This window comes from Dysidea avara, chromosome 6 (assembly GCF_963678975.1).
Source record: "Dysidea avara chromosome 6, odDysAvar1.4, whole genome shotgun sequence".
Classification (NCBI taxonomy): Eukaryota; Metazoa; Porifera; class Demospongiae; order Dictyoceratida; family Dysideidae; genus Dysidea; species Dysidea avara.
In genome coordinates, this window is record NC_089277.1 from 40,464,877 (window position 1) to 40,490,769 (window position 25,893).

The 25,893-nt window shown below is 39.4% G+C and overlaps 1 protein-coding gene across 2 annotated transcripts in view; it reads left to right on the forward strand.

Annotated features, from left to right (window-relative positions):
• The window catches only part of LOC136257237 (uncharacterized), a 53,564-nt gene that overhangs the window by 21,666 nt on the left and 6,005 nt on the right, over positions 1 to 25,893 (forward strand). For both annotated transcript variants that reach the window (XM_066050314.1, XM_066050315.1), the window contains one exon: positions 1,783 to 2,035. In XM_066050314.1, the coding sequence (XP_065906386.1) occupies positions 1,783 to 2,035 (253 nt within the window). The remainder of the gene's footprint in view (positions 1 to 1,782; positions 2,036 to 25,893) is intronic.

The window sequence follows — 25,893 nt, forward strand, 5'->3', positions numbered from 1 at the left end:
ACTACAGCTAAGTGTCAAGTGTCATATAAACCAATGATACAGTTACACCATGTAATAGTTCCTGACTACAGCTAAGTGTCAAGTCTCATATAAACCAATGATACAGTTACACCATGTAATAGTTCCTGACTACAGCTAAGTGTCAAGTGTCATATAAACCAATGATACAGTTACACCATGTAATAGTTCCTGACTACAGCTAAGTGTCAAGTGTCATATAAACCAATGATACAGTTACACCATGTAATAGTTCCTGACTACAGCTAAGTGTCAAGTGTCATATAAACCAATGATACAGTTACACCATGTAATAGTTCCTGACTACAGCTAAGTGTCAAGTGTCATATAAACCAATGATACAGTTACACCATGTAATAGTTCCTGACTACAGCTAAGTGTCAAGTCTCATATAAACCAATGATACAGTTACACCATGTAATAGTTCCTGACTACAGCTAAGTGTCAAGTGTCGTATAAACCAATGATACAGTTACACCATGTAATAGTTCCTGACTACAGCTAAGTGTCAAGTCTCATATAAACCAATGATACAGTTACACCATGTAATAGTTCCTGACTACAGCTAAGTGTCAAGTGTCATATAAACCAATGATACAGTTACACCATGTAATAGTTCCTGACTACAGCTAAGTGTCAAGTCTCATATAAACCAATGATACAGTTACACCATGTAATAGTTCCTGACTACAGCTAAGTGTCAAGTGTCATATAAACCAATGATACAGTTACACCATGTAATAGTTCCTGACTACAGCTAAGTGTCAAGTGTCATATAAACCAATGATACAGTTACACCATGTAATAGTTCCTGACTACAGCTAAGTGTCAAGTGTCATATAAACCAATGATACAGTTACACCATGTAATAGTTCCTGACTACAGCTAAGTGTCAAGTGTCATATAAACCAATGATACAGTTACACCATGTAATAGTTCCTGACTACAGCTAAGTGTCAAGTGTCATATAAACCAATGATACAGTTACACCATGTAATAGTTCCTGACTACAGCTAAGTGTCAAGTCTCATATAAACCAATGATACAACTACACTATAGCTAGCAATGTGAAGTGTGTACAAGTACATGCAATTTACAGTGGAACCTCAGCTATCCGATCTTGGGACCAGAAGTGGTCCGAGAATCCGGATAAGTGGGGTCTGGATAACTGAAGTTCCACTGTATACACATGGGTGTGCAGTGCAACCTTACTGTACAAATGCAACTGTGTATGCATTTAAGTTAATAAATCACATCAACACGTTTAAGTTCTAGTCAGTCACACTACAAAAGAAAGGCACAGAGGGCCTATACCTAAAGGCACATCCCACTGGTGAGTTTGTTATTGTGGCCAATGACCATACAAGCATTCTTTGGCCTCTAGCCTTGTAACTGGTCAGTCAGTAAGCTAAATTTTGAGATTTAGGGATTAAAAAAAATCAACATCTAGCTGCCTGAAAGTCTTGTTTTAAATGTTCCATAAAGGTGGTTTTTGTTGTGTTAGGTGTCTTTACGTTAGGATGATTTTTTGAATGCAACATTTTAGGTGGCACACGCCACTATTGGTCCGATCAGTACTGTTTGATAATAGAAGTGATTCACCTAGGTGGCAAGTAATGACCTATTAGGCCTTGTCCTACGTAGTACTTTTTATGAAGGAGCAATAGCTAAACTATTTAAATACATGTATCAAGTATGAATGTGATGACAATGTTCATTCCACTTGTATGCTGTAGTTATTATACTGATTGTCATATTATCTAGCTTGTTAACGTATGGGTAAAGTATGAGAATGCACTAAAGCCATCCAGAGTGAAAGTGCCTCCAGGGGGATGTGTTATCGATGTTATTGAAGAAGTTCAGACACATTATCCCGAACTCAAATCTGGCTATGCTACTGCATTTTTTGAAGGCAACGAACTAGATATGGATTTCAAGATATCTGATATAATTATGTCAGTCACATGTAGGAATCCAATACTGATCAAGTCATTACTACTTTCTGTACCTACACAAGGTGAGTGTGCATGTAACTATTGTATACTAGCACTATATATACGTAGTGTACACAATTTTTTGTGGGTCCTCAAAACAACCCTTTTGCCCTGAAATACTTTTTTTGAAACACATGTGTTGCTACATTGTTAGTTTCAGCCCTGTATCTCCCGAATTGCTTACTTTTGTTACAAGGGCCCATTGTAGAACTAGTCTCCATACATTTGTGGACCTCTTCAAAGGCTAACCCGGGGCCTCAACAACCCAATAAACTGTAGACCTTTCCTCTTCATGATTTTCAGACTTTTATCATTAAGCCTTCATAACTTAGGTGCTTGCAGCAAAAAACCAACTGCCATTTATTATGACATGGTGAATCCGTTGAGCATTATATCAAGTCCTTACACTAAAGTTTGTGAAAGTTATGGCCATTTATGTTTCGAGAAAATATCATACAGCTCGATTGTACTGTATGGTAGGGATGACGAAGGTGTCTCGAGAATAAATCTGCCAAAAATCATCTTCTCAAACCCTTCACGGCCACTTGACAGTATTGGTCAGGCATAAACAAGCTCAACTTCTTTGGCGGAAACGCTTCGAATTTCATGGAGATGAAACCTTTAGTATTTTAAATATCCTACTATGTATACACTATTGCTTACTGTTTTACCTTTGATCCTTCTTTATCGTGACCATCGCTCATGGGTACGGTTTCCATCAGACCACATCATTGCGTCCCCAAAAAAATTATTGGAATACATGTGTTTTAAGCCGCACCATGGAATACTCGCCTGGGAATAGCTACTGTACTTGTGTATGCTGCGTTCAATCCAGTGTCTAGAAACTACACGTAAGAGTTGATGTATGTTTCTAGCAATAGACTAAACAAGCGTGCCTTAAAATAATAGAATACAAGTCCATTTTTGTAGCCCAATCAACATACACCTTGTTGCTGATTATGTTTAAAAGTTTCTTTCATAGCTAAGTGGTCTGGGCACGAGCCTCAAGTTCCCCTGGGTTTCACCAGGAGCTTATAAGCGCCGAAGGCGCGATATAGGACATGTCTCACCAGGACATGTCTCATAGGACATGTCTCACCAGCAGCTGCTATCCCTGTATTTCAATGTACTAGTTTATAGCAGCACATTGAAATTGATATATAAGTGGTCTGGGCACGGGGTTTCAAGTTTTCTTGGTTTGCACTCATAGGATATGTCCCACCACCAGCTACTATCCTGTAATATAATCACAACACATTGAAATTGATATAATGTGATTCATGTGTATGTTTACGAAAAAAAAGTACACAAACAAGTGTAAGACAAAATTAGGAATTTTCAGTATGAGTAGGGACTGCAACAATAAAAGGCATTGAAACAAGCCGCTGAGACGAAACACAACTGAGTGCATGCATTTAATCCCTACTTTAGCCTGCTATGATGTATGGCTAAGGTAGGGATTAAAATGCATGCACTCAGTTGTGTTTCATCTCAGTGGCTTGTTTCAGTGCTTTTTATTGTTGCAGTCCCTACTCATACTGAAAATTCCTAAGTTTTTCTTACACTTGTATGTAGTGACCTCTTACGTAGTGACCTCTAACCTCTTACGTAGTGACCTCTAACCTCTTACTCTTACACACGCATGAACTTTGACAAACATATAATTATAAGTCAAAAATAGTCAGTGGTTGTGCATTTATTGTTTCAGCACAGTAAGATTCACGTGCAGTTTCTCCAGGGGTGCATGGACCACAATATTGTATTGAGCATATTATTATGATTGGCTCACTGGTGCACAGTACTATAAATGACATGTCAGAAAAGAGTAGAGTTTGTTGTTCATGTTAGTATTGTATCCATTACATTGGTATATACCATGATGAAATCTATGCTGTGGACATGTATGAATACTTATGGCTTCCCACAAACAATATGTGGCATCCACAAATAAGTTATTACACATACCACATCATATACAGCTAGTTTTGTAGACTGCGGAGTAGCTAGTCTTGGATACACACAACAATAATGTCACTTCTGTGTAGCTGCAATGTCAATCACAGGTTATCAACAGCATGAAGCCATGTTGTTTACACTGGCAATGTGGACAGACAATTGTGACCTCACAAAATTTAATTAACAACTAGAGCTCGGCGGTATTGAAATTTGGATACACGGTATTAGTAACAGGAAAATATCGCGGTATATCGGTATATAGTTAGTTTGTTTTTGTAATTATTGCATCATTTCTTGGGCCTAGTACGAAGCGGTATCATCCCAAAAACCAAGAAATATATAGTTCAGTACAAGTAAGCATGTGTTGTAATGTGACAACCTCAAGTTTTTGTTTAGGGCATGTCTGCTAAACTATCAACAAATTGGATAATTAAACACCAAAGGCTGGGTTAAAAGCAATCCTATACCGGTATTCATCGATATGCCGGTATTTCGATATATCGGTTATCAAACACTGTCACGGTATGATAATCGGTTATGATAATTTATCATGATAAACGGTATTACCGATATATTGCAGAGCACTATTAACAACAACTAACTGACTCCACCCAACTTTAGGCTTTGTGCCAAAAGGAAATAGTTTATAGAAACCACATTCATAACAACGAATAATCTCTGGTGACAGCACTATCACTTCGTTACATCTTTGTGTGAGAGCACTTGTATGGTCACTGATAGAAAATTGTGATTGTCCTCTTACAGGAAGTAGTATATTCACCATGCAGAGATGCTATGGGCAATCTGCTAAGTGTAAGAAGTGTTGCTACAGCCTAGAGTACTTGACTAACGCTAACAAAGTCCAAAAAAGCTCACACTGACAATGGAATCCTATAACTTTATTGTTATACAGCTTCTTTACTATACAGAAATGCTGCCAATAGTGTAATGGTGAAGAGAACTTAGAAGAAAATTTTCGAGGTCTAGGGTGGTTTGTGATTCATGGAATACGTGCTTATTAATAGGTCATGGACAGGCGGAAGGACTCAGTAAGCATGGCTATATAGTTTTTAGCTCGAAAAGGTGGATAACTTTTGCTGCACATGAGTGAAACAAGAATAATAATATGAAGATGAACAAAACGGCAAATTTCAGTTGTGTCCCAAATACACATACTGTTTCCTTTTCACTTGATACTTAATAGTGGACCAATACTCATTGCAAATAACCACCAGGGGGTTGTTTTGAGTTGGAGGATGCTTTCCAAGGTTGTTTTTAGGCGTGTGTTCTATTAGAGTTTTTGCAAAAAAAAACAAGAGCAATCCCTATTATGAACCCACCATGATGCAAACTACCAGCATACCTATCACTCGAGAAAACATGGCACAAACGCATGTTGGCTACAAGCAAAACCATTTACACCTTAAATACCACTTACTTTCAGTCTAGTGTAACCTTTGAACCATCAGACATGAACCTTCTGAGAGTTACTTCTCTACCCAATCTGGGGTTTTCCCAAACTGTGTGCTTCCCACCATACCAGTAGTAACCAATTGGTAGCTGAGGGCATGGGCAAACCCTTCATTGGTGCACTTACATCTGGAGCATTACATTGGATTACTCTGTATGGCCCATGCCATGGCCGAGATGGGTTTTTCCACTTTCCTCTTGGGGAATCGGACCAGCACTAGGTCCCCAACCTTAAGGCTCATATGAGCTGCACGCTTGTCATATTCAGTTTTGTAATTCTTCTGAGCTGTCCTAATGTTAGCAGCAGCCAGTTCTCTTTCTCATGACAAAGACAGCACAACTTCTTTGTACTCTGTGACATCAGTGTGTTCTACTGGCTACATTGGAAGAAATGCCACTTCTGTAGGGGAACAGCAGTCAGTGCCAAACAGTAGATAAGATGGTTTCTCCTTTGTTGCTTCATGTGGAGTATTCCTATAAGCCCAAAGACTCCAGACAGATAGCAATCCAAAGCCTTGTTATGCCTAACAGTTGGCAGGCATCTTGCACCACATTTGCCGGTAGATTAGTGCCTTGGTCTTAGAGCAGGGACTCGGGTACACCATACATTGACAACACTTCATCAACTAAGAGCCTAGTGAATCAATTAGGACTCGGGTACACCATACATTGACAACACTTCATCAACTAAGAGCCTAGTGAATCAATTGGCTTTCTCAGGTGCAGGGAAAACTAGGAGCCATTTGGTTAAGAAGTCTTGCATCACCATAACATATTTATTACCCTTGGCTGTCTTAGGCAACTCCATTATGTCTATGCTCCATATTTGAAATGGCCGTGTTACTGGTATAGGATGGAGAGGTGGCCTCTTCTCCCTTCCTACTCTTGTCGCAATAGCACACTCAGCACAATTCCTACAAAAAGTAATGGCGTCAAAATACATATTTTCCACCACCAACTGTAACACATTGTAGCATACAATAGATTACCAGATAAGTGACCGGTCATCTTTACTCCATGGCATTCGTGTAGTAGTTAGCCTTGTAGGTGGCAAGGTGCAGCGGCCCGTCTTCTTCCAGTCTTTCTTGACAGCAGAGTGATTGGTGATGACAGTTACATCATGCCCATACAAATATGCTTGCTTAAAAGTGCTGTATAGCCCACACCACTGCCAGGGTTTCCAGTTCAGTGATGCTATAGTGCTTTTCAGCCACTACTTGTGAATGCTACTGAAGTTTATCATCAAGTTTCTTCTGTGACAATATGGCACCTAGTCCATCAATACTGGCTTCTATTTCAAGAACAAATTTGAGGTCGAAGTCTGGGTAAAGTAAAATTGGGGACCTAAGTAGACATTGTTTTAACTCACTGAAAGCAGTCTGGCATGTCTCATTCCAATCCCTTTTCACATCTTTACCAGTACGTTGATGTAGAGGTGAAGCTACTTTAGCAAAAGTGGCAATGAAATGCCGATGATAAGAGGCCAATTCAAGAAATTGGCTGAGCTCAGTGATGTTACTTTAGGTTTGGCAAGATGCCCTGAGGGGTGAGGACATGTCCCAGGAATTCTACCAACTCCCTGAAGAAGTGACACTTAGCTGGTTGGAGTTTTAAGTTAGCTTTCCTTATCTATCCATCACTCTGCTCAAGTGACTGAGGTGTTCCTCTAGAGTCCTTGAATAGACAAGTAGATCATCGATGTGCACACTTAAAAAGCCCTGCTTTCCATTGGATTCAACCTGTTTTTGACTTGGTGCATCAGACATTGGAACACAGTTGGAGCATTTGTTAAGCCAAAAGGCATGACACGAAATTCAAATACCATAGACTCTGGTTATTAGGCACATGCGTTTATAATTTTCGGAGGAATTATTTGTGAAATTTACTATGCTTGTTAAATGGGCTTTCTGAATGCTAAACTAGTTACTGCTATGCAATCACGGGATAAATAATGAATAAAATGTTCAGTTGACAGCAGTAATGAATGACCATGAGGGAATAGAATCTGCATGTGGGCGGGAAATGGGAAGCAATGAATTTTTTTAGAGTGGCCTTAGTAATAGCTAGTTGGATAGTTATAATTCAATCTGTGCTGACTCAATACCTCTTGTAACAAATCATTTAGCCCAGCTAAGTCTACAAACTGGCTGTACAATACATTGATTCTTAGTTTTTTTTTTTTAAATTTGTAAACTATGTGTGCAGCAATACAAATTTTTTTAATGTATGTGTATAAAGCTCAGTGATAGGTAGCTGAAAGTGGTGTCAGATTCAATCTCAGAGTGATCCTTTTTCACTGGGGCATGCCCCCAGACCACCCTAGAAGGCTTGTACTTTGCATTGCGGCATAGTGCAAAATTTTTTTTTGGGCCCACTTCTGACTAGAAAATTTTTCACGTTTCATGAACTTACTGTTTTTCTTTATTTTACAGAAGGTCACATTGCGTGAATCTTGGCATGACAAATCAGTGTGTTCCTCGCCTTCTCAAGCGATGTTGTGAATTCTACAGAGGTGAACTCATCTTCTAGAGATGACTGAAGCAGACTCGGAATGTCTGAAATCGAAGGAGTGAAAGCTACTCGTAGGAACATGCCACAATAGTGAATACTGTGAAACGAATATTATAATGGTGTCACAGTTTAAACTGCAAATGTTGGTATAGAGACTATATACATGATTGTCCTACTTGTGGATGTCAATCTGGTTATGAAAGAGAAACCATGATTGATGAAAACTGCATGATTATTTACACAAGCTAGGTGAGGTGAATCCTCGACACACACTACCACAATTGGGCCAGTACTACCCCACAAGTGGGCGTCATTGTATCTAGTGGCTACTCAGTAGTTTTGCAAAGTTAGAATTAACCATAGTCATGCTCTGCTCACTTTTCTATTCACATAGGTATTCAACCCTATCAGTTTGTATTACATGACCTAGCTAGTAATGTTAGACTATAGCTGCTAGTCAATCTGCACTAGGACATGTATATGTAGCAAGCCAAAGACTGCTATGGGATATGGTAGTATCTGTCATGCTACAAAGTATTATAGCAGTAGAGACATGGTGTAGATGGCAAGTTTATAATCACATGAGTGAAAGGTTTGATGGTACTGCTAGAAGTAAATGATATATGTATTGTACATGTGGATATGTATTTTCTGTCGGTTGGACATTGCGAATTAGACGAAAATAACCTCTTTCTGGAATATGTAATGTATATGCACGTGCGGGGGAGGTATATGAATCATAATGTGTGAACACATGTTTTTAATTCAACGGTGTCATTTAAGTGTAGGCTACCTTCCCGCAATAACTTCAATATCAATGGAAGAATTAGCACTTTCTTTCCTCTAATAATTCTCTTGATTGGTTCACTTGTTACATGTGAAGGCTCAGTTTCATATCACCATGTATTGTTTGAAAATGACTTTGATGATAGAACTGCAATACTGAAGGTAGTTCTATCATCTTTCTGAAGTTCTCTGCAGTAAAATGTTTGAAAGGTGCCCTCTGAATACCAATGTGCTGCATCTAATATATATTTGGTTGTAACTCCCACCCCTGCAGCAGTAGAGCATGATTCCCCTCTTATGGAGTGTGCTTTAAATAGTGATACAAATATTGATACCGTATGGAGGAAACTTAGGCGCCATTAAAATTTAGTGAATTTGGCAAATGACCATGAATTTGCCAAATTTTACCCTTCCAAATGTTTTGCTGTAGCAAACCAAGCAATCAATTTTCTACTTGACCAAGGGCTACTGGGCAAGGCATCATGCTACAGCCAAGCCTGCCTCGACTATCTGACTAGATAGCTAGCTACTGTACACATGGTATCCTCAAACCTCACTCGAAACGGGCATGACAAGTAGTGCAGAAGAGGTGTGGCACTCCCAGTTCCAGTTCTCACTTCAGCCACAGCAATTAGTAATCTAATAATTAATTAAATAGGGCGTGTGCTTTGCTATCAATTCGCCAAATTCCAATTAGTGCCTGCCTAATTCTATTACTACTCTTCACTTTATCCTCATAGTCCTTTTCTTTTTGTTACTTTCAATAGCATCGTCTTCTGCTTTGTTAATTACTGACAGCTAATCACGTGTCACCATATAAATGATCACATGCGAATAATCGTTTGTTAATTTTATTATTCGGCTACAAAGTAAACGAAGATTAATCCGAATATTCAGCTAATCATTTGAGCCTTATTCAGAATGCAGCTTGGCTAAGAAATTTACAACATCCTCTATAGGTCCAGTAAGGAGATCTCGATCCCTCTGCTTATACCAGCTAGCCCATTTAGAGAATGAGGAACCATAATTTGAGTTAGTTTTGTCCCTCCATGATGCAAGCATGAGGTCAGCTCTATGGCAGCTCTCGGAGTCCCAACCATGACAAAGCAATCCTTTGTTGCTGCTGAGAAATGCATTGGAGAGTGGTGATCGACTCTTTCTTGACAATTCAAATAACTTTTCAAGCTAGGGAGCTTAGAAAGTTTGAATCTTTTTCTAGTCTACAGATTGCTTGAAATCGAATGCTCGGATGAATGTAGCTTGAGTGCTCAACAAAAACGTTGGGTGGAGTTCAATTTTTCACCTTGCGTTTAATTTAAGTATGATGTTCCATATGGCATCTAATATGATTAAGCAGTAGTGACACTGCAGTGGAGATTCACTGCATGATAAATTTTGTAAAGGCCTGTGTTTAGATTTTGCACATAGGTGAATGGCTTCGTGAGTTATGGCGATGAAAAAACAATGTTTTGGCTGATGGAGCACACTTTTATCAACTTCTGTTCTATTTAAGACATCTGTTAATACTAAACATAGAGTTGTGAGTTATAAGCTGAACTTCATTCAGAGTAGCTTCCAGCGTGCTAGTATAAAAATTGTAGGACTATGTAGTTACGATTTAAGTGCTTTTGAAAAGGATCTCATGTAGATTTAACATTAAATACAAAGGTTGGTCATCTTGACCCGTAAATTACGTGAGTTCAAATATTATGAACAGCTTGTAAACCGCACACCCTATTCCCTTATACTAGGCACCATTTGAAAGATAATTAAATTTCCAACAAGATGGTGGTGATTACATGACTGTATTCCAGAGATACAGCGCCGTGAATTTGGTCAAAGGATCTGTGATATAGCGTAGCCATTTGGGATGAAGTGAATTGAAGACTTTACCCTCATCTTGGCAGATTCGCTACCTGACACCAACTACAATTGGCAAATACAACCACTGCAGTATTCTAATTAGCACAATGAGGCCGAATAAGACGGAGAGGCAAGTTTTTAAGTCAAAAATGGTGCCATTAGAAGACAGTAGTCACTAGCGTCCTTTATGGCAACACTGCTGTACTCTAATGATTGTGATGAAGTTTATCAAGAACTAACCATCCTAAACCATCAGTACTGATGCCAAATAACAGTTGTAGTGAGTTTGTGATGATTATATACAAAGAAATTGATTATTATTACAAAAATAAATGTACCTGTGCAAGTAACCAGTATCTCGGAATAAAAAAAATGTATGGGTTAAGGTGGTGCTGAACCGATTAAGGGCAGCCACACAAAGTTAATTGTACAGCATGTTTGTGGTAATGCGCGAACAAACATGGAAATTCATAGACCACAGCGAAGCGTCTCAGTTGACTAACAGAACAAGCCCTGTCAGACCGCCCAGCTACTTTTGTTGATACAACTAACGTTATTCAGGCTTTAAAACTATTAACTTGTCACAACTCTGGTTAATTCACTGGTGAACGGCACCAGCTGCCATCGCGTGATTACTGTTGCCACACTGTCTCCTTTCTCACTAAATAACTTCAAAATTATGCACCACAGACCATCAAAATTTGGTATAGGCATTGGGTAAGCGACACTACAATGGTACGCTTCGAATTTTTGCGATTCGGGTTTGATGGAGTTGTTAGCCAATGTTGTAGCCCACGGGTGTGCGTTTTCACTACTTTCCATGTTGTTATCAGTGAAAAGGAAAGCGTAGAATTGTTCTACAAGGTGAGAAATGGTTGGAACCGAAGTGGCTTAGTGCTAGGTTGTTCATTGGCCAAGTTATTTTAAAAATCGGGTCAGAGTTTTGTAGGCGAAAAATGAAGACGTGTTATTTCATGAAACTTTGTATGCTAAACTAAAGCATCACAGGCTATCACAACAGCTTTTAAGGCGTAGATTAAGTTGTACACTAGCGAAGTTTTGGGTCACCCTAAAATAGCTCATTAAGCGCGTGGGTTGAAACAAATTGTTTTGTGCGGCTGGACTTAATCGGTTCAGTGCCACCTTAACTTTGAGGGACTATAGTGTATCAATGAAACAAGGTAAATCTTGTACTTTGGTCTCTGTATAGTAGATAATTAGGTCAATTGTCACAGATAGGCTTCAGCCTCTGGACTTGGCTGTCAATAAATCTGTAAAGGATTTTCTTCGAAGAGAATTCCGCGATTGGTATGCGAAGTAAGTTTGTAGTCAACTGGATGAGAACCGTGTTGAGCTCATTGATCTCCGTCTGGTCACTATAAAACCATTAGGGGCTCAGTGGATGGCCAATGCTTTTGACTATATCAAGAGTAAACCGGAGATAATCAAGAATGGATTTTCCTCGGCTGGGATATCACAATAGAAGAAACGTTTGTATATAACACAATGTTGAATTCCATTGTGTATTTCATTTCATGACAGGGTAGTAGCAACTAGCAAATATTATACAATCATCATGTTCAATAATTTAGTGGAATGTAGAATACTAATGTGGTTTATATTTTGGTGTACCACAAATTATAAAGCAAAGTACTAATGAGTCTCCTGCACTGGTACAATGGAACTCCTCTTGCATTACCTGGGGTCTGGTTTACACTTATGCAATTAATACTAGCATGTGCATGGGATAGGGCTGTACTATTTAGTCACTTTGTTTATTGTAATTGACTACAAACCACATGTCAAATGGGGTTGTCCAGGTAAGGTAAGAGAGTGTTCATTAATATTGTTATTACAAGATATCAAGTAACTGAAAATTACATAACTAAATACGTATACCGGTACTAGTCTAAAAATTATATGAAATGATATGTATAAGTAAGAGTCATGTGTTGTTAATATATATACTAACGTTCAGTCATTGGAAACAAAATCAGTTTGTTCTGGAGAAAACACCTGGCAAGATGAAGCCTCATCCGGTCCTGGTGTAAATTGGCATGTTCTATATCAATGCCAAGTGCTGAGCTAGTAGAAAACGCAATGGCAAAAATTCCACAATCTTTCTCTCCTACTTGCTTTTGTGTTTTTCCTACAACTATGATGTGAGTGTTACTGGGAAAACATTTGTATAAAATCTGTTTTGTAGGTTCATCAATGTTTTGGAAAATGGAGTCATATATCTTCACCATTCCGTTGTTACAGCCAATGGTTGTTGCTGTAATCCAATGATCACGTGACGGACAATGAACAATTTGAACCCAATTAGTTGTGGGCTCATTGGATGGCTTATCTTGTTGCAGGGTTGACCTTAATCCATTTAATTTAGGAAACTGTAGCTTCAACATTTTTTGACAGTGATTGATCTCTATATCTGTAAGCTTTTCACCCATGATGATGAGATGGGTATCAATACACAGTGGTTTCTTCTTTTTTGGAGATTCATCATCAGCAGTTTCCAAATCAATGACTTCAACGATAGCTTCATTTGTACAACTGCTTGTGGTGCTACTACCACTACCGCTGGTGCTGAGATTGGTGCAACTACCGTCAGTATTGTTGGTGCTACCACTTCCAGTATTGTTGGTGCTACTACTGCTGGCACCGTGGCTTGTTAAAGTATTACAGCTGCCTCCACTGCCATCTTTGCCTGTGCTGGTGTTGCACTTGGTAGCATTGCTGGTACTGTTGTTATCTTTCTCTGGACTCTGTAACTCTATTACTAACTTCCCTTTCATCAATCGAAGTGAATCGCTGATTAACTTTTCTGTTTTGCTGCTCTCTCTTTGATCTTGTATGCTAAATGTAAGAATACACGGTAATTCCAGTCCTCCTTGTGGTAAGTCAGAAGAACATTGCCTGTTTCCAGTGACTCTGCACTTATGTTTTCGCTTTGCCGTAGAAATATTGAACAAATAGGTGAAATGACACGTGGCACATGACCCACTGTTACAGAGTCCTTTCGCATCGCCACAGCAAATGTATCGTTCCGATTTCCCACCTCTCTCTTGCATGTCAGTTCTTCGTCAAGTTCTGCATTCCAAATTTCTTTGTACACATGGTACCCTCTAGTGACTGCGGCAACACTAAAACACGACGCCATTTACAAACACTAAAGGTTCGCGCTCAGATGTGGGGCGTGGGCGTGTGACTTTGGTCTAATCGTCAATATTTTCCCTGTCAAATATTTCCAAATGTTGCATCTGTCAAAATTTCCCCCCGCCAAAATATTGCGCTATACGGTATGGCATCTCTTTCTTAGTAAAGTTATTCATACGAAGCCACAAAGCTGTTTGTGGTTATTTGTAGACTTATTGGTAGTGGCCGCGTTAGGGTGCTAGCACCCTTTTTGAAGCCACACAAATGCTGTTGTTTTCTCCGAGTAAGTGGCCACATGATCACTTGTGAATAATCGTTAATTTTATTATTCGGCTACAAAGCAAACTAATATTAATCCGAATATTCAGCTAATTGTTTGAACCTTATTCAGAATGCATCCTCTATAGGTCCAGTAAGGGGATCTCAACCCCTCTACTTAAACCGGCTAGCCCATTTAGAGAATGAGGAACCATAATTTGAGTTAGTTTTGTCCCTCCATGATGCAAGCATGAGGTCTGAACCTTGCGAAGAAATTCCTTGTGATGCATAGGATTGCCTGAGATAGGCCAGGCGATCAACTGGGATACTCCCTGTTGCATCAGAAATTGCTGCCCCACTGTCATTGATATCAAGTATGATTGTTGGGGAATCCTTGGAGGATAGTCCTCCAGAAGTTCCAGTACTAGTGGGAACAATGGATGGGTTTTCCACAGAGCTGTTATTAGTAGTACTCTCGCTGCTTCTGTACTCACTTTGGTGAGACAACAGTACAGTATGTCAGGCACCACGGGTGATTGGCAAATCCTTGACTGGAGGCCCAATTGTGCATGAAAGCATCTGTTGCCTCCGCTTCTGGATCCGGTCTCCAGCTGTAAAAGCGGGGAAGCTGTTTTGTCAGGAGTGATGCAAACAAATCTACTTCTAGTGGACCCATTACCGCTTCTATACTGATTGATTCAGCTTCCAGTCACAGCAATCCTTCACCGTCCTGGACTCCCTTGTCGGCCTGCGAGTTCAGTTGACCTGGAAGGTGTTCTGCTTGGAGGGTGGTATTCCTCTCTGTGCACCAAGTCCAGATTTCTATTGCTAACTGGCACAGAGCTCTGGACACTGTGCCCCCTTTGTGGTTTACATAGCTCACTGCTGTAATGTTGTCCATTCGCAGTAGAACTGTAATATTCTGCCAGGTATTACCGAATGCCTTGATTGCTAAGAAGGCAGCTGCCAACTCTAGGTAATTGATGTGGTGAGTTGCTTCCTTGGGAGACCATATGCCCCCATGTGTGGGACTGACCATTCAGAACTGTCCCCAGTTCTGGTTGGATGCATCTGAATGTATTGTTATTGAGGGGTCTTGTGGGTGCACTGGTGCTCCCATTGTAGCTGTTGTGAGAGTCACCCACCATTCCAAGTCTTCCCTGCTGGCAGGGTTTAGTGAGCGAATTATGTAGTATTTGTCTGAAACCTTCTCCTGATTGTAGTTGAAGGGAAGGACTAGTTCATTTGCATCTGGAGAGCTTGGTTTGGAGCAAGCCACACTAATGGAAATTAGAACTAAAACAGGCATGTGTACAGGAGTGTCAAGAGTTTTGCGAGGTAAGTGTATCTATGGTATATCCAAGCATAGATACTAATAACACAGCCAGCTGCCTCTACTACATGTGTTGGTGTTGCAGTTGTTGTTACGTGACAGTTTGTCTGCATTTTTAAAGTGTGTTTGAACTTTTTAAAATGATGAACAATAGTTGTAGTGAACAACGGCTAACAAAAGGAACAAAGTTGACAGACATATTTCCTGTGGCAAATATCGGAAGAGGAGTGTGCCTGCTAGAAAATAATATAGCACAACAGTTAACAGCACAGCAGAGAGCAACAGTACAACAGTTAACCCTTTAAGGACCACAGTAATTTACGCAGTGCCTACCTTGAAAACCCGTAAGTTTTATGAAATTTGCGTATTCTATTAATTAGCAAGTTTGTAGCGTCACTAAAACCGCAAGAAGTAGGAAGGGATAATACAAACTGTTGTACAGATTCGCCTATCAATAATAAGCAGAAATATCCAAGTTATTAGTGTGTAGAACTTACCATTTTCAACTAGCAAAGCGATTTGTAACACCGGTGACGATCTGTCTTCTACACGATGCAATCTGTTACAAGCCATTGCTTTATCCCTTTTAAAGAGCGCCATCACGTGATCGTGTATATCATTAGATGCGTCTTTAATTGAAGAGCGCCGTGAAGTTTGTTGTTGCTCAATATGAGCTACTAGGCGAAAGTTATGGACGGATTTGTACAAGGTTAGTTTTGTTGTTACGTAAATATAGTATACTTAAAATTAGAAGGCTAGTTCTTTCTAGTGTAGTTTCACGTAATATATTGGCATTGTATATCAAAAGAATCGCCTACTAATGGCGTACAAAATCGTCTTTGTTTAAAGTCCATAGCTTCTAATACTGCGAAGATATGGCTCTTTGTTTACTACTTAACATCTTGGACGTACATGTACGACGCTGGGCTTTCGCGTGAGGCTATATTTGGACGTACATGTACGACGCTGGTCCTTAAAGGGTTAATGACAGTAGAATAATTAAACTACACCAGCTACAGGAACATTTACAGGTTGTAGCTCACCATGTAGCAACTTACCCACCCTGTGAACAGAAGTCTCCACAGGAGCACATAGTATCTGTAAGGGAAGAGCGCAGACAAGGACCAGCATCAATACTTACCACACATTGTGTTGGTTACCATGCCAAGTTCTCCTTCTCCACATCTGTCAGAGCCAGTGGACCAACTTGTGGTCAGTACTGGGAGAGTAATTTAGCTGCAGTATGGGGCCAGATGTCAATGGGTGGTGGTCATGCCCCATTACAGGAAACTATGGCAGCTCTCAGAGTCCCAACCATGACAAAGCAATCCTTTGTTGCTGCTGAGAAATGCATTGGAGAGTGGTGGTCGACTCTTTCTTGACGATTCAAATAACTTTTCAAGCTAGGGAGCTTAGAAAGTTTGAATCTATCGACTTTCCTAGTCTACAGAGTGCTTGAAATCAAATGCTCGAATGAATGTAGCTTGAGTGCTCAACAAAAACGTCTGGTGGAGTTCAATTTTTTCTGCTTGCATTTAATTTAAGTATGATGTTGCACTAAATCTGTATGGCATGTAATATGATTAAGCAGTAGTGACACTGCAGAAATGTTACCCAGTTTTACATGCATCTGTGGATACTGACAAGAACTGCTGCAATGGTATATATTAATAACCCAGCATCTCTATACATTTTTGATTAATTTTTCTGTCATTACTGAGCACTGCAAGTATTGCCTGATATACACTCACATCATGGTGCCATTTTGTAGAGACACTTGATAAAAAACTTTTGGGGCATGACAACTTTTAAAGGAATCTGAGTGCATGTGCTTTAGACACCCAATTTGTACTTAGCTAAAGTAGGAATTGAATTTGCATGTCAAATAGAGTGTGGAAGGGCTTGACCCAGTAAGTTGGTATATGTGGTTGACAGGAATTTGTGTGCATGATAAATTTTGTAAAGGCCTGTCTTTAGATTTTGCACATAGGTGAATGGCTTCGTGGGTTATGGCAATGAAAAAACAAGCTTTTGGCTGATAGAGCACACTTTTATCAATTTCTGTTCTATTTATGACATCTGTTAATGCTAAACATAGAGTTGTGAGTTATAAGCTGAACTTCATTCAGCGTAGTTTCCAGCGTGCTAGTATAAAAATTGTAGGACTATGTAGTTACGATTTAAGTGTTGTGAAAAGAATCTCGTGTAGATTTAAATGGTACAGGCTAGCAAGATACTGTTTGGTTCAAGCAAGAGAAGTACTTCCAATATAAGCAGCATATGTGTACAAGGAACAACATACCAGTTCATTTAATGACCTTAAAAATGTTAATTGCGTATGATGTAACAACTGGATGCTGTGGATGCCCATAAAAATGTATTGAAGCCATTGGGAAAATGATGGTAATCAATGGTTATATCTCTTAATTACAAAGTATACGGTATGTTCCAATTCTCTGTACATAGAAAGAAACTACGTTAATTTCTCTTTTGCTTCGTGATTGTCTGCTGTGAATAGGGTAAAGGATGAGTGAGTTATAGAGCCACAAAGTTTAAGATTTTGCTGAACAATGCTTTCCATGGCTGGTAATAGTGAGTTTGTACTTGAAAACCATTCAGAACTGATTGGCAAAGCTTTGTAGTAGAGTTTTCGGTGGTTCATGTTAACGGGCCAACAAGGAAACACCATCTAGGTGATCCTAACGCTTGTTTTAGTGTTGTTATTTCATGTAAACATAGAAACAAGCAACTGCTTGCATGCTTCGTCACTAGACAACTTTTTCACCAGGCGCTTTCAACTTCAACAGCTCATCACTCACCAATCGCTACACCTAGAAGCAGCAGACAACCACATCAGGTGTAGAAATTAATGTAGTTTTCCATGCTGTCTTCAAAACACGGTTATCTCCTTTACTTTCTGTGTAACAAAGGATTTAGTTCCGTGGTTGTCTGTTTCCCAATGGTTTCTGTATGTTTACATGGCTAACCACAGCATCCAGTATTGCACAATAGCAAATACCACAGCAATTAAAATACTTTCACATTAAATGAACTGGTCAATTAATGCAATATCACAAGTTGTATGGCTTCAAATACATGTGGGCACCCTTAAGGTGTTAATACACTGGAAGCCATTGAAATTCTGAAAATATGCTTTCTTTCCTAAATATAGTTCTAGCACACAGACCTTAACAGGTTACACACACAAGTCATATTGCAATTACTCGTGGCTACAAGTTCAGAGAAGTGGGATCTTTGCTGGGGGTTGAGAAAACCCGGACTGGACCAGGTCAAATTCTCCAAGCAGGCCAATTCACACAGTAGCTATAACATACAATTCACGCAATAGCTAGCTGTAACATACACCCTTCACCTTGTAGCCACTCTGCCAAGAACACAATTAGCTAGCTACGATGGCTCAGACTGCAACAACGATCGTGCACGAAACTTTATCCATGATAAAATAACTAACTATAGTATGTTCACGTTGAGCTGAATCCTCAAAAACATTTAATAACTCATGGATGCAATTGCACATGATCTTGAAATTAGGCTCATTTGTAGTACTGCTTGACCTGCTGAAAATATTTCAAAATCTTGTTGTTCAAATGTTTGACGTACTATTTACTGCCAATCACAATTTTCACAATACATTTCCTTTGGGGAAGCCATGTAAGTACAGTGTCCGTTACAGTCCTTTCCCAAAACTTGTAATGGAGCCAAACCATATGTGTCTGTTGTTTACACCTTTGCTGTTACCAATAATCATCTGGTTGGCTGAAATGTTAACTCTGTTGGGAGAAAAAATCCACTTTTAATTTTTAGCTGTTTTTTCAGGATTCAGCCCAACATGAACTACTTTCTACTATATTTCACTACACAATCGCTACAAGCCTACAAGCTCTTTCTGCTGTACTTAACTGTTACACACATGAGTAACCGCCCAAATTTATTAGAATCGTGATATACAAAGTGAAAGGAACTAAGATAACAGCAAACCTTCGAACTTATTGAAAGGAATGGTGATGGATGACCGGCTAAACAAAGAAAGGTAAGCTGGTACCCAGGGTAGCTATATAGAGATTTCTGGAATAGTAAGGTTTTGTTCTATATAAAGCTTACCTTGAGGCTTGACATGTAGCTATAAATACTCCAGTACTCATTCATCACTATCAAAATAAATTCAAAGGTTTGAGATACTTTGTATATCACAATTCTAATAAATTCGGGCGGTTACTAGTGTGTGTAACAGTTGAGTAGCTTGTAGGCTTGTGGCTTTGTAGTGATTGTGTAGTGAAATGTGGAAGGAAGTAGTTTAATAGCTTAGTTAGGTTGTTTTATTGTGGATGAAGTTTCGTGCACGATCGCTGTTGCGGTCTGATCCATCATAGCTAACTAATTGTGTTCTTGGCAGAGTGGCTACAAGGTGAAGAGTGTATGTTATAGCTAGCTATTGCGTGAATTGTACGTTATAGCTATTGCGTGAATTGTATGTTACAGCTATTGTGTGAATTGGCTTACTTGAAGAATTTGACCTGGTCTGGTCCGGTCTGGGTTTTCTAAACCCCATTTTTGCTTGCCAACTTAGACCACGAGTAAAATGCACCTTCAAAATAATCACTTGGTTTCAAATTCCAACAAAGGAAGCACCTACAGATCTGTGATCTCAACACTGTACGCTAGCATAGGCTACTAGCTAGTGCCCAGGAACAGAGAATAGCTTTCATCACGCAAGAGTTATTAAACATTGTAATTTTCGTGGCATCGCGAAGTTGTGAAAACTTCACGAATTTTACTCGCTACAGCAATAGAAGCCGTTTCTTTACACGACTGGTCACTACATCCATGTACATTACACAAGCTAACACAAATACAGAAGTCTAACTCACTAGTATACTAGAGGAAACTGATGCAGAAAAAGTGTCCTCGCCATTTAGGATACCATACTAAAGCCACAAATTACCCTTGCCGCCAAAAGTTCGCGCAAAGGATACGAATCCCCTTAAACTAAGTTCCTATACTACTTTGAATGTCTTCTTTACTATTATGCACTAAACAACGACGAATTTCTTGTTACAACAAAGCCATGCGCTTTAATACACAGCATGGCCATATTATTATTGCATAAGTATAATCGTGTGATGTAATAAAACAAATTCTTGTGGTAATATTATGGCTTCGCCTCCTGAGGCTTCCCATTAGATGAATTTCTAGTATACTGCCACCTTATTAGCTTGTAAAGATGGCTGGTTGTTTCAAGTTGTTTGTCTGGCTCATAGCTGCTTGATCAATGCTTAGTAAGTATTGTAACAGTGAATGTTAACTTTGCGCATATTTCGATGGCTTCTTGTACGGTATAAAAGTTACTGTTTCCCCAGCCTTGTTTTCTGTATAACAGAAAGTATGATGTGGGCCAACCATGGCAAAGACAATCCAGTTTTACATTGGTATATCATATTGGTTATGGTAACAATATTGACACCAACCGATATTGGAAAAAATGTCTATATTAGCCACTGATACAACACATATCGGTATATCGGTACACCTCTAGTTATTGGTCCCTGAGCAAGAGGAACCCAATTTTATTTGTCAAATTTCACTTATTTATTTTGCTAAATATTCTTCTAGTCAATTTTTCTACTTTTGTAGTAGTTACATTAGTATTACTGTTCAGAGACTACTCAGGAGTTAAGATGGCATTTTGAAAGTATGTTGACACTTGTGATTATAAATATATAGGAGTAAGAAAATTAGCCTCGTCCACATTTCAGTTACAAACAATCAAAGTACTCTAATATAGCAATCAGAACAGTCATACAGTGATGTACTAGCAGTCTCATACAGTAGCAGTCAGATAGTTGTATGGGTCAAATATAACAGCCTGCCTAAAGACTAGAGAAGGTAAATATTCTAATACGGATTTTATTAACAAAAGATAGTAGAAGAATGATTTCTAATGAACATGATATTTAAGGCAATTTTGGGCACTGCATCATGTGCAGTTTTATAATTTGATAGCCTCGTGAGGTGGCCCATACAATTGATTGTTGAAATCACGGTATTTTCCTGATTATCAATCGATATCGTATCGAAATCAAAGTCCTGATATCGCACACCATTAATCTGTATATTTTCCTGATGACTGCACTATTCAGACATGAGTATGCCCTTGTCCACAGCAATTAATTATCAATAGGATTTTATAAATCAAAAATTCCACAGTAGCTACAGCAATTGCCAACTCACTTCACTTTTCAAGAGACAGGAGAGCAGTTGGATCAAACTACTAGTGAGAATGAAGACAGTAACAATGTAGTCTGGATAATTTTTTTGAGTAATTCCCAGAATACATTGAGGATATGAGAAGTGAACTGGAAGATCAAGAAGAATCATTCTCCATGAGTAGAGCTGGGCGATAGTATACATGATAACGGACAATCTGATATGACAAAAATATCTCAATTTGTCGATACATTTTGATAAACTGGCTGAAATTATTATGTTTACATGCATTCAGTCTCTGTAGATTCCAATAACTGATATTGATGTACCCAAAAATAGCTGATACCAAGATATAAAACACCCACAAAAAATTTAAAGCATGCTCCCATTAAGATTTCTCCGGATATCAATAGCAAAGTTGCATGATTGCATCACACATTAGGGAACACACCCATTTATGGTATCACGTAAAAATGTTTTCTGTAGCAATGTATCGAAAATTACTACAGGTGCGTGCTTCCCCAGCCATTCTACCAATGAAATTTTGTATGAATCATAAGGCTGCTTTATTGCGAAAACTGCTTGTGAATATCGTCTACAGACCTGGACTTTGGCAGCTCACAGTGGGATAAGAGTACGATCACAACCATCATCAAGCCATTCAGAGTAATTGGCAATGGCTAGCTACTCTTCCTCACATCCTCAGAAATCGTTTACTGCCACTTAGCAGTATTGGTTAGGTATAGACAAGACCAAGTATGCCTTCTGAACAACCTGAAATGCTTCCTATGAGTTGCTCTGAAATTTTAAAAATAATTATTTAACGGAATTTTCTACTGACTTACTTACTCACTGATGCCTTTAGACAAGCGTAACTCAACAATGGCTAATGCTACAGACTTGATTTTTTTCACTGTTGGACATCGTTTGGGTCCAAGACATGCCTTTTCACTAACCAAAGGAGCTACAGTGCATGCATGATGGACTTACCTTTGCCCTCCTTTGTGTCCCGATTATTTTCAAAGGTATCAATTTCACAGGTAGCGCATCATGCAAGGTTGAAACGGGTGTAATTTTCGTATCACATTGAAGTGAGCTGATTGCTTGTAGAGGCGCTCCACATACTTTGTGATGGTGTATAACGGACAGAACAAAGCCGAAAACAAAGTTAAATAGCCACTGTGCTTTGTACTAATTAGTCACTGGGGCACCTGTTGATTTGCGCATATTGTTTCCAATATGACTGGAGCCATTCTTTTCTTTGATGCAGTATAAATGAGTTCAATGATGTTACAAAAATGTTAATAAACAAGTATAAGGAAAAATTAGTTTTGAGTAGGGATCATAGAAACAAAAAGCTGTGAAACAAGGGAGCTCGCGTACACCTGTAACCATACTATTGCAAATTTTATCTCTACTTCAGTCACTATAATTAATTGTTTCCTTATACTTGTCTAAACATAGCGTACCAAGTCTGGTGAAGATCATATCAATTGAAACTTGCTTTATCTTAACGTTGTAAAAATAAAGCAATTTGATAGAATTCCCAACCATCCTAAGATACATGACAACCTTATCTGTTGCCCGCATCCACCTCAGGGGCCAACAGTGCGGTTAACCAGCTCACCATCATGCTCCCTGTCAAGTCCGCCACTGTCACATCCACGATCTCCTACCCTGACGCACCTCAGCAGCAGCAAGTAACCACTCTTCCAACAGGCATGACTGCTGTGCCTCATCTCCGAGCAGCTGCACCAGCTGCACCACCACGGATGTCAATGATACCTGCAGCCATTGTCACTGGTACCAATGCCTGCAGCAACCTCTTTGACACAGATGCCAATATCCACGCTGGCCACAGCTACTGGAACTGCAATCCATGCTTTCTATGGGTTTCTAAGAACTAGTGAACTGACCATCCTACTTTGGTCTGACATCCAGTTGATAATCACTACCATCACGGTGCTATTACGTCAATCTAAAATAGGCTACGTCAACTTGCCCTAAAATAGGCTACTTGCCCTGTACAAGCATCATTTCCAACAGGACTGGGCTGCTGTACCATGGTGATTGCTTTACCTCCTTAACAAGCGAACAACTCACCACTTGTATGCTAGTCACAGCTTATACATCCTACAGTGGAACCACTCTTATCCAGGCACCTCTGTTGTCCACACACATGTTGTTGTAGAGTAGGTAAATGTACACTTTTGCATATATTATCTATGACTTTTGTTTGCAGTGCAAATATTGGATCGACTATTGGTTATTGGCTTCTTTTGGTAGTATCCATATCGGATATCGGTACATGCAAAAAACTTATATCGGTACAGCTCTATGTAGGGTTTGGTTATACCTAACCAATACTGCCAAACTGTAGTGAAGCTGGTTTCTAGGTGATTATTTGCCAGAAAACCCCAAACGTTCATGATCCCCTAATATACAGTACTACTCTACTGTATGATAAAGTACATAACTTTAGTACTTATCACTTTGAGGCTGTGGCTCTTTTAAGCTTAAGTAGATCACAACATAGGATTTACATTTAATGTTGAACTTGCATACATACAGTTAAAGTTGCTGGGTTCAGGTTCACTATTAATTTCATTTCCCTTTCTTGTTGGGTAGCCTCTTTGGGGCTGCTGGCTCCCACTTCATTGGTGAAAACAAGCAGTCATATGGACTTTTCAAACTATGTGTTTGTGTTTCAAGTTTCACATGCAATAATCGCATTAAATGACTCATGCAATAATCGCATGTGACAAATTCAATATTGTCCAACCCTATACACTGGGGATGGTAAGCTGTGGTGTTGAGCTTTGTTATGCCTAACAGTTGGCAGACATCTTGCACCACATTAGCCAGTAGATTAGTGTCTTGGTCTAAGAGCAGGGACTCGGGTACACCATACATTGGCAACACTTCATCAACTAAGAGCCTAGCAATTCGATTAGCTTTCTCAGGGGCAGGGAAAATTAGGTGCCATTTGGCTAAAAAGTCTTGCCTCACCATAACATATTTATTTCCCTTGGCTGTCTTGGGTCTCCATTATGTCTATGCCCCATATTTGAAATGGCCATGTTACTGGTATAGGATGGAGAGGTGGCCTCTTCTCCCGTCCCACTCTTGTCGCAATAGCACACTCAGCACAATTCCTACAAAAAGTAATGGCATCAGCATATATATATTTCCCACCACCAACTGTAACACATTGTGGCATACAATAGATTACCAGATAAGTGACCGGCCATTTTTCCTCCATGGTATTCGTGTAGTAGTTTGACTTGTAGGTGGCTAGGTACAGCGGCCTGTCTTCTTCCAGTCTTTCTTGACAGCAGAGTGATTGGTGATGACAGTTACATCATGCCCATACAAATATGCTCGGAAGTGCTGTACAGCCCACACAACTGCCAAGGTTTCCGCTCAGTGATAATATAGTGCTTTTCAGCCACTGAGGTAGACCTACTTGCAAATGCTACTGTGTGGAGTTTATCATCAAGTTTCTTCTGTGACAGTATGGCACCTTCAAAGTCTGGGTAAACTAAAATTGGGGAGTTAAGTAGATGTTGTTTTAACTGACTGAAAGCAGTCTGGCATGGGATGTATCCATTCACTGGACTGGATTACTGGACTAGACTACTGGACTCACATAAACTTTGCTCAACTACCTTTTCCAACCACTAAAAGTTATTAGCCATACGATCAATACTGTGTATACTACTTACTCAGAGTTCTCAGTGTCTTGTCTTGTATTTAGAGGCACATACAGCTAATTATAACTGTAGTCTAGTTTTAGTGGTCTAGTGGTATGATACATTTGCAATCAATGTAGGTTGAATTCTTCTTTAAAATTTGTACACTACATGTAGTTTTTCTTACCTGCCTGTTAGATGGTGTGTGCATGCATTGGGAAGCAATTCTCTGGATAACTGAACACTGTGCACTCGTTGCTATTTACAAGTATTATAAACCAAGAAGCTGGCCAATCTATATGCTGAAAGGTTAGGCAATGCTACATTATTTCAATATAATTGCAGGTGTAAAACTGCCTGAATTTTATATCAGTGTGTGCTATTTTACAAAACACTAACTAGTAGTGTTAACAGTACATGGTGCTAACAGTGCACAGTGCTTGTATCGTTGCTAGCGGTAGGCAAATCCTCACAATCACGACTGCTCCTAGAAGCTCCCAATTCAACATGCTGTTCACTAGTTCTGAGCTGCAAATCTGTGTGTCATGGCATCCCTCCTATATATCCACTGCAGATGTATTGCTTCAATCACTCTCCTTCCTTTTGTAAGTCCTCTACGGCTCTTTATAGA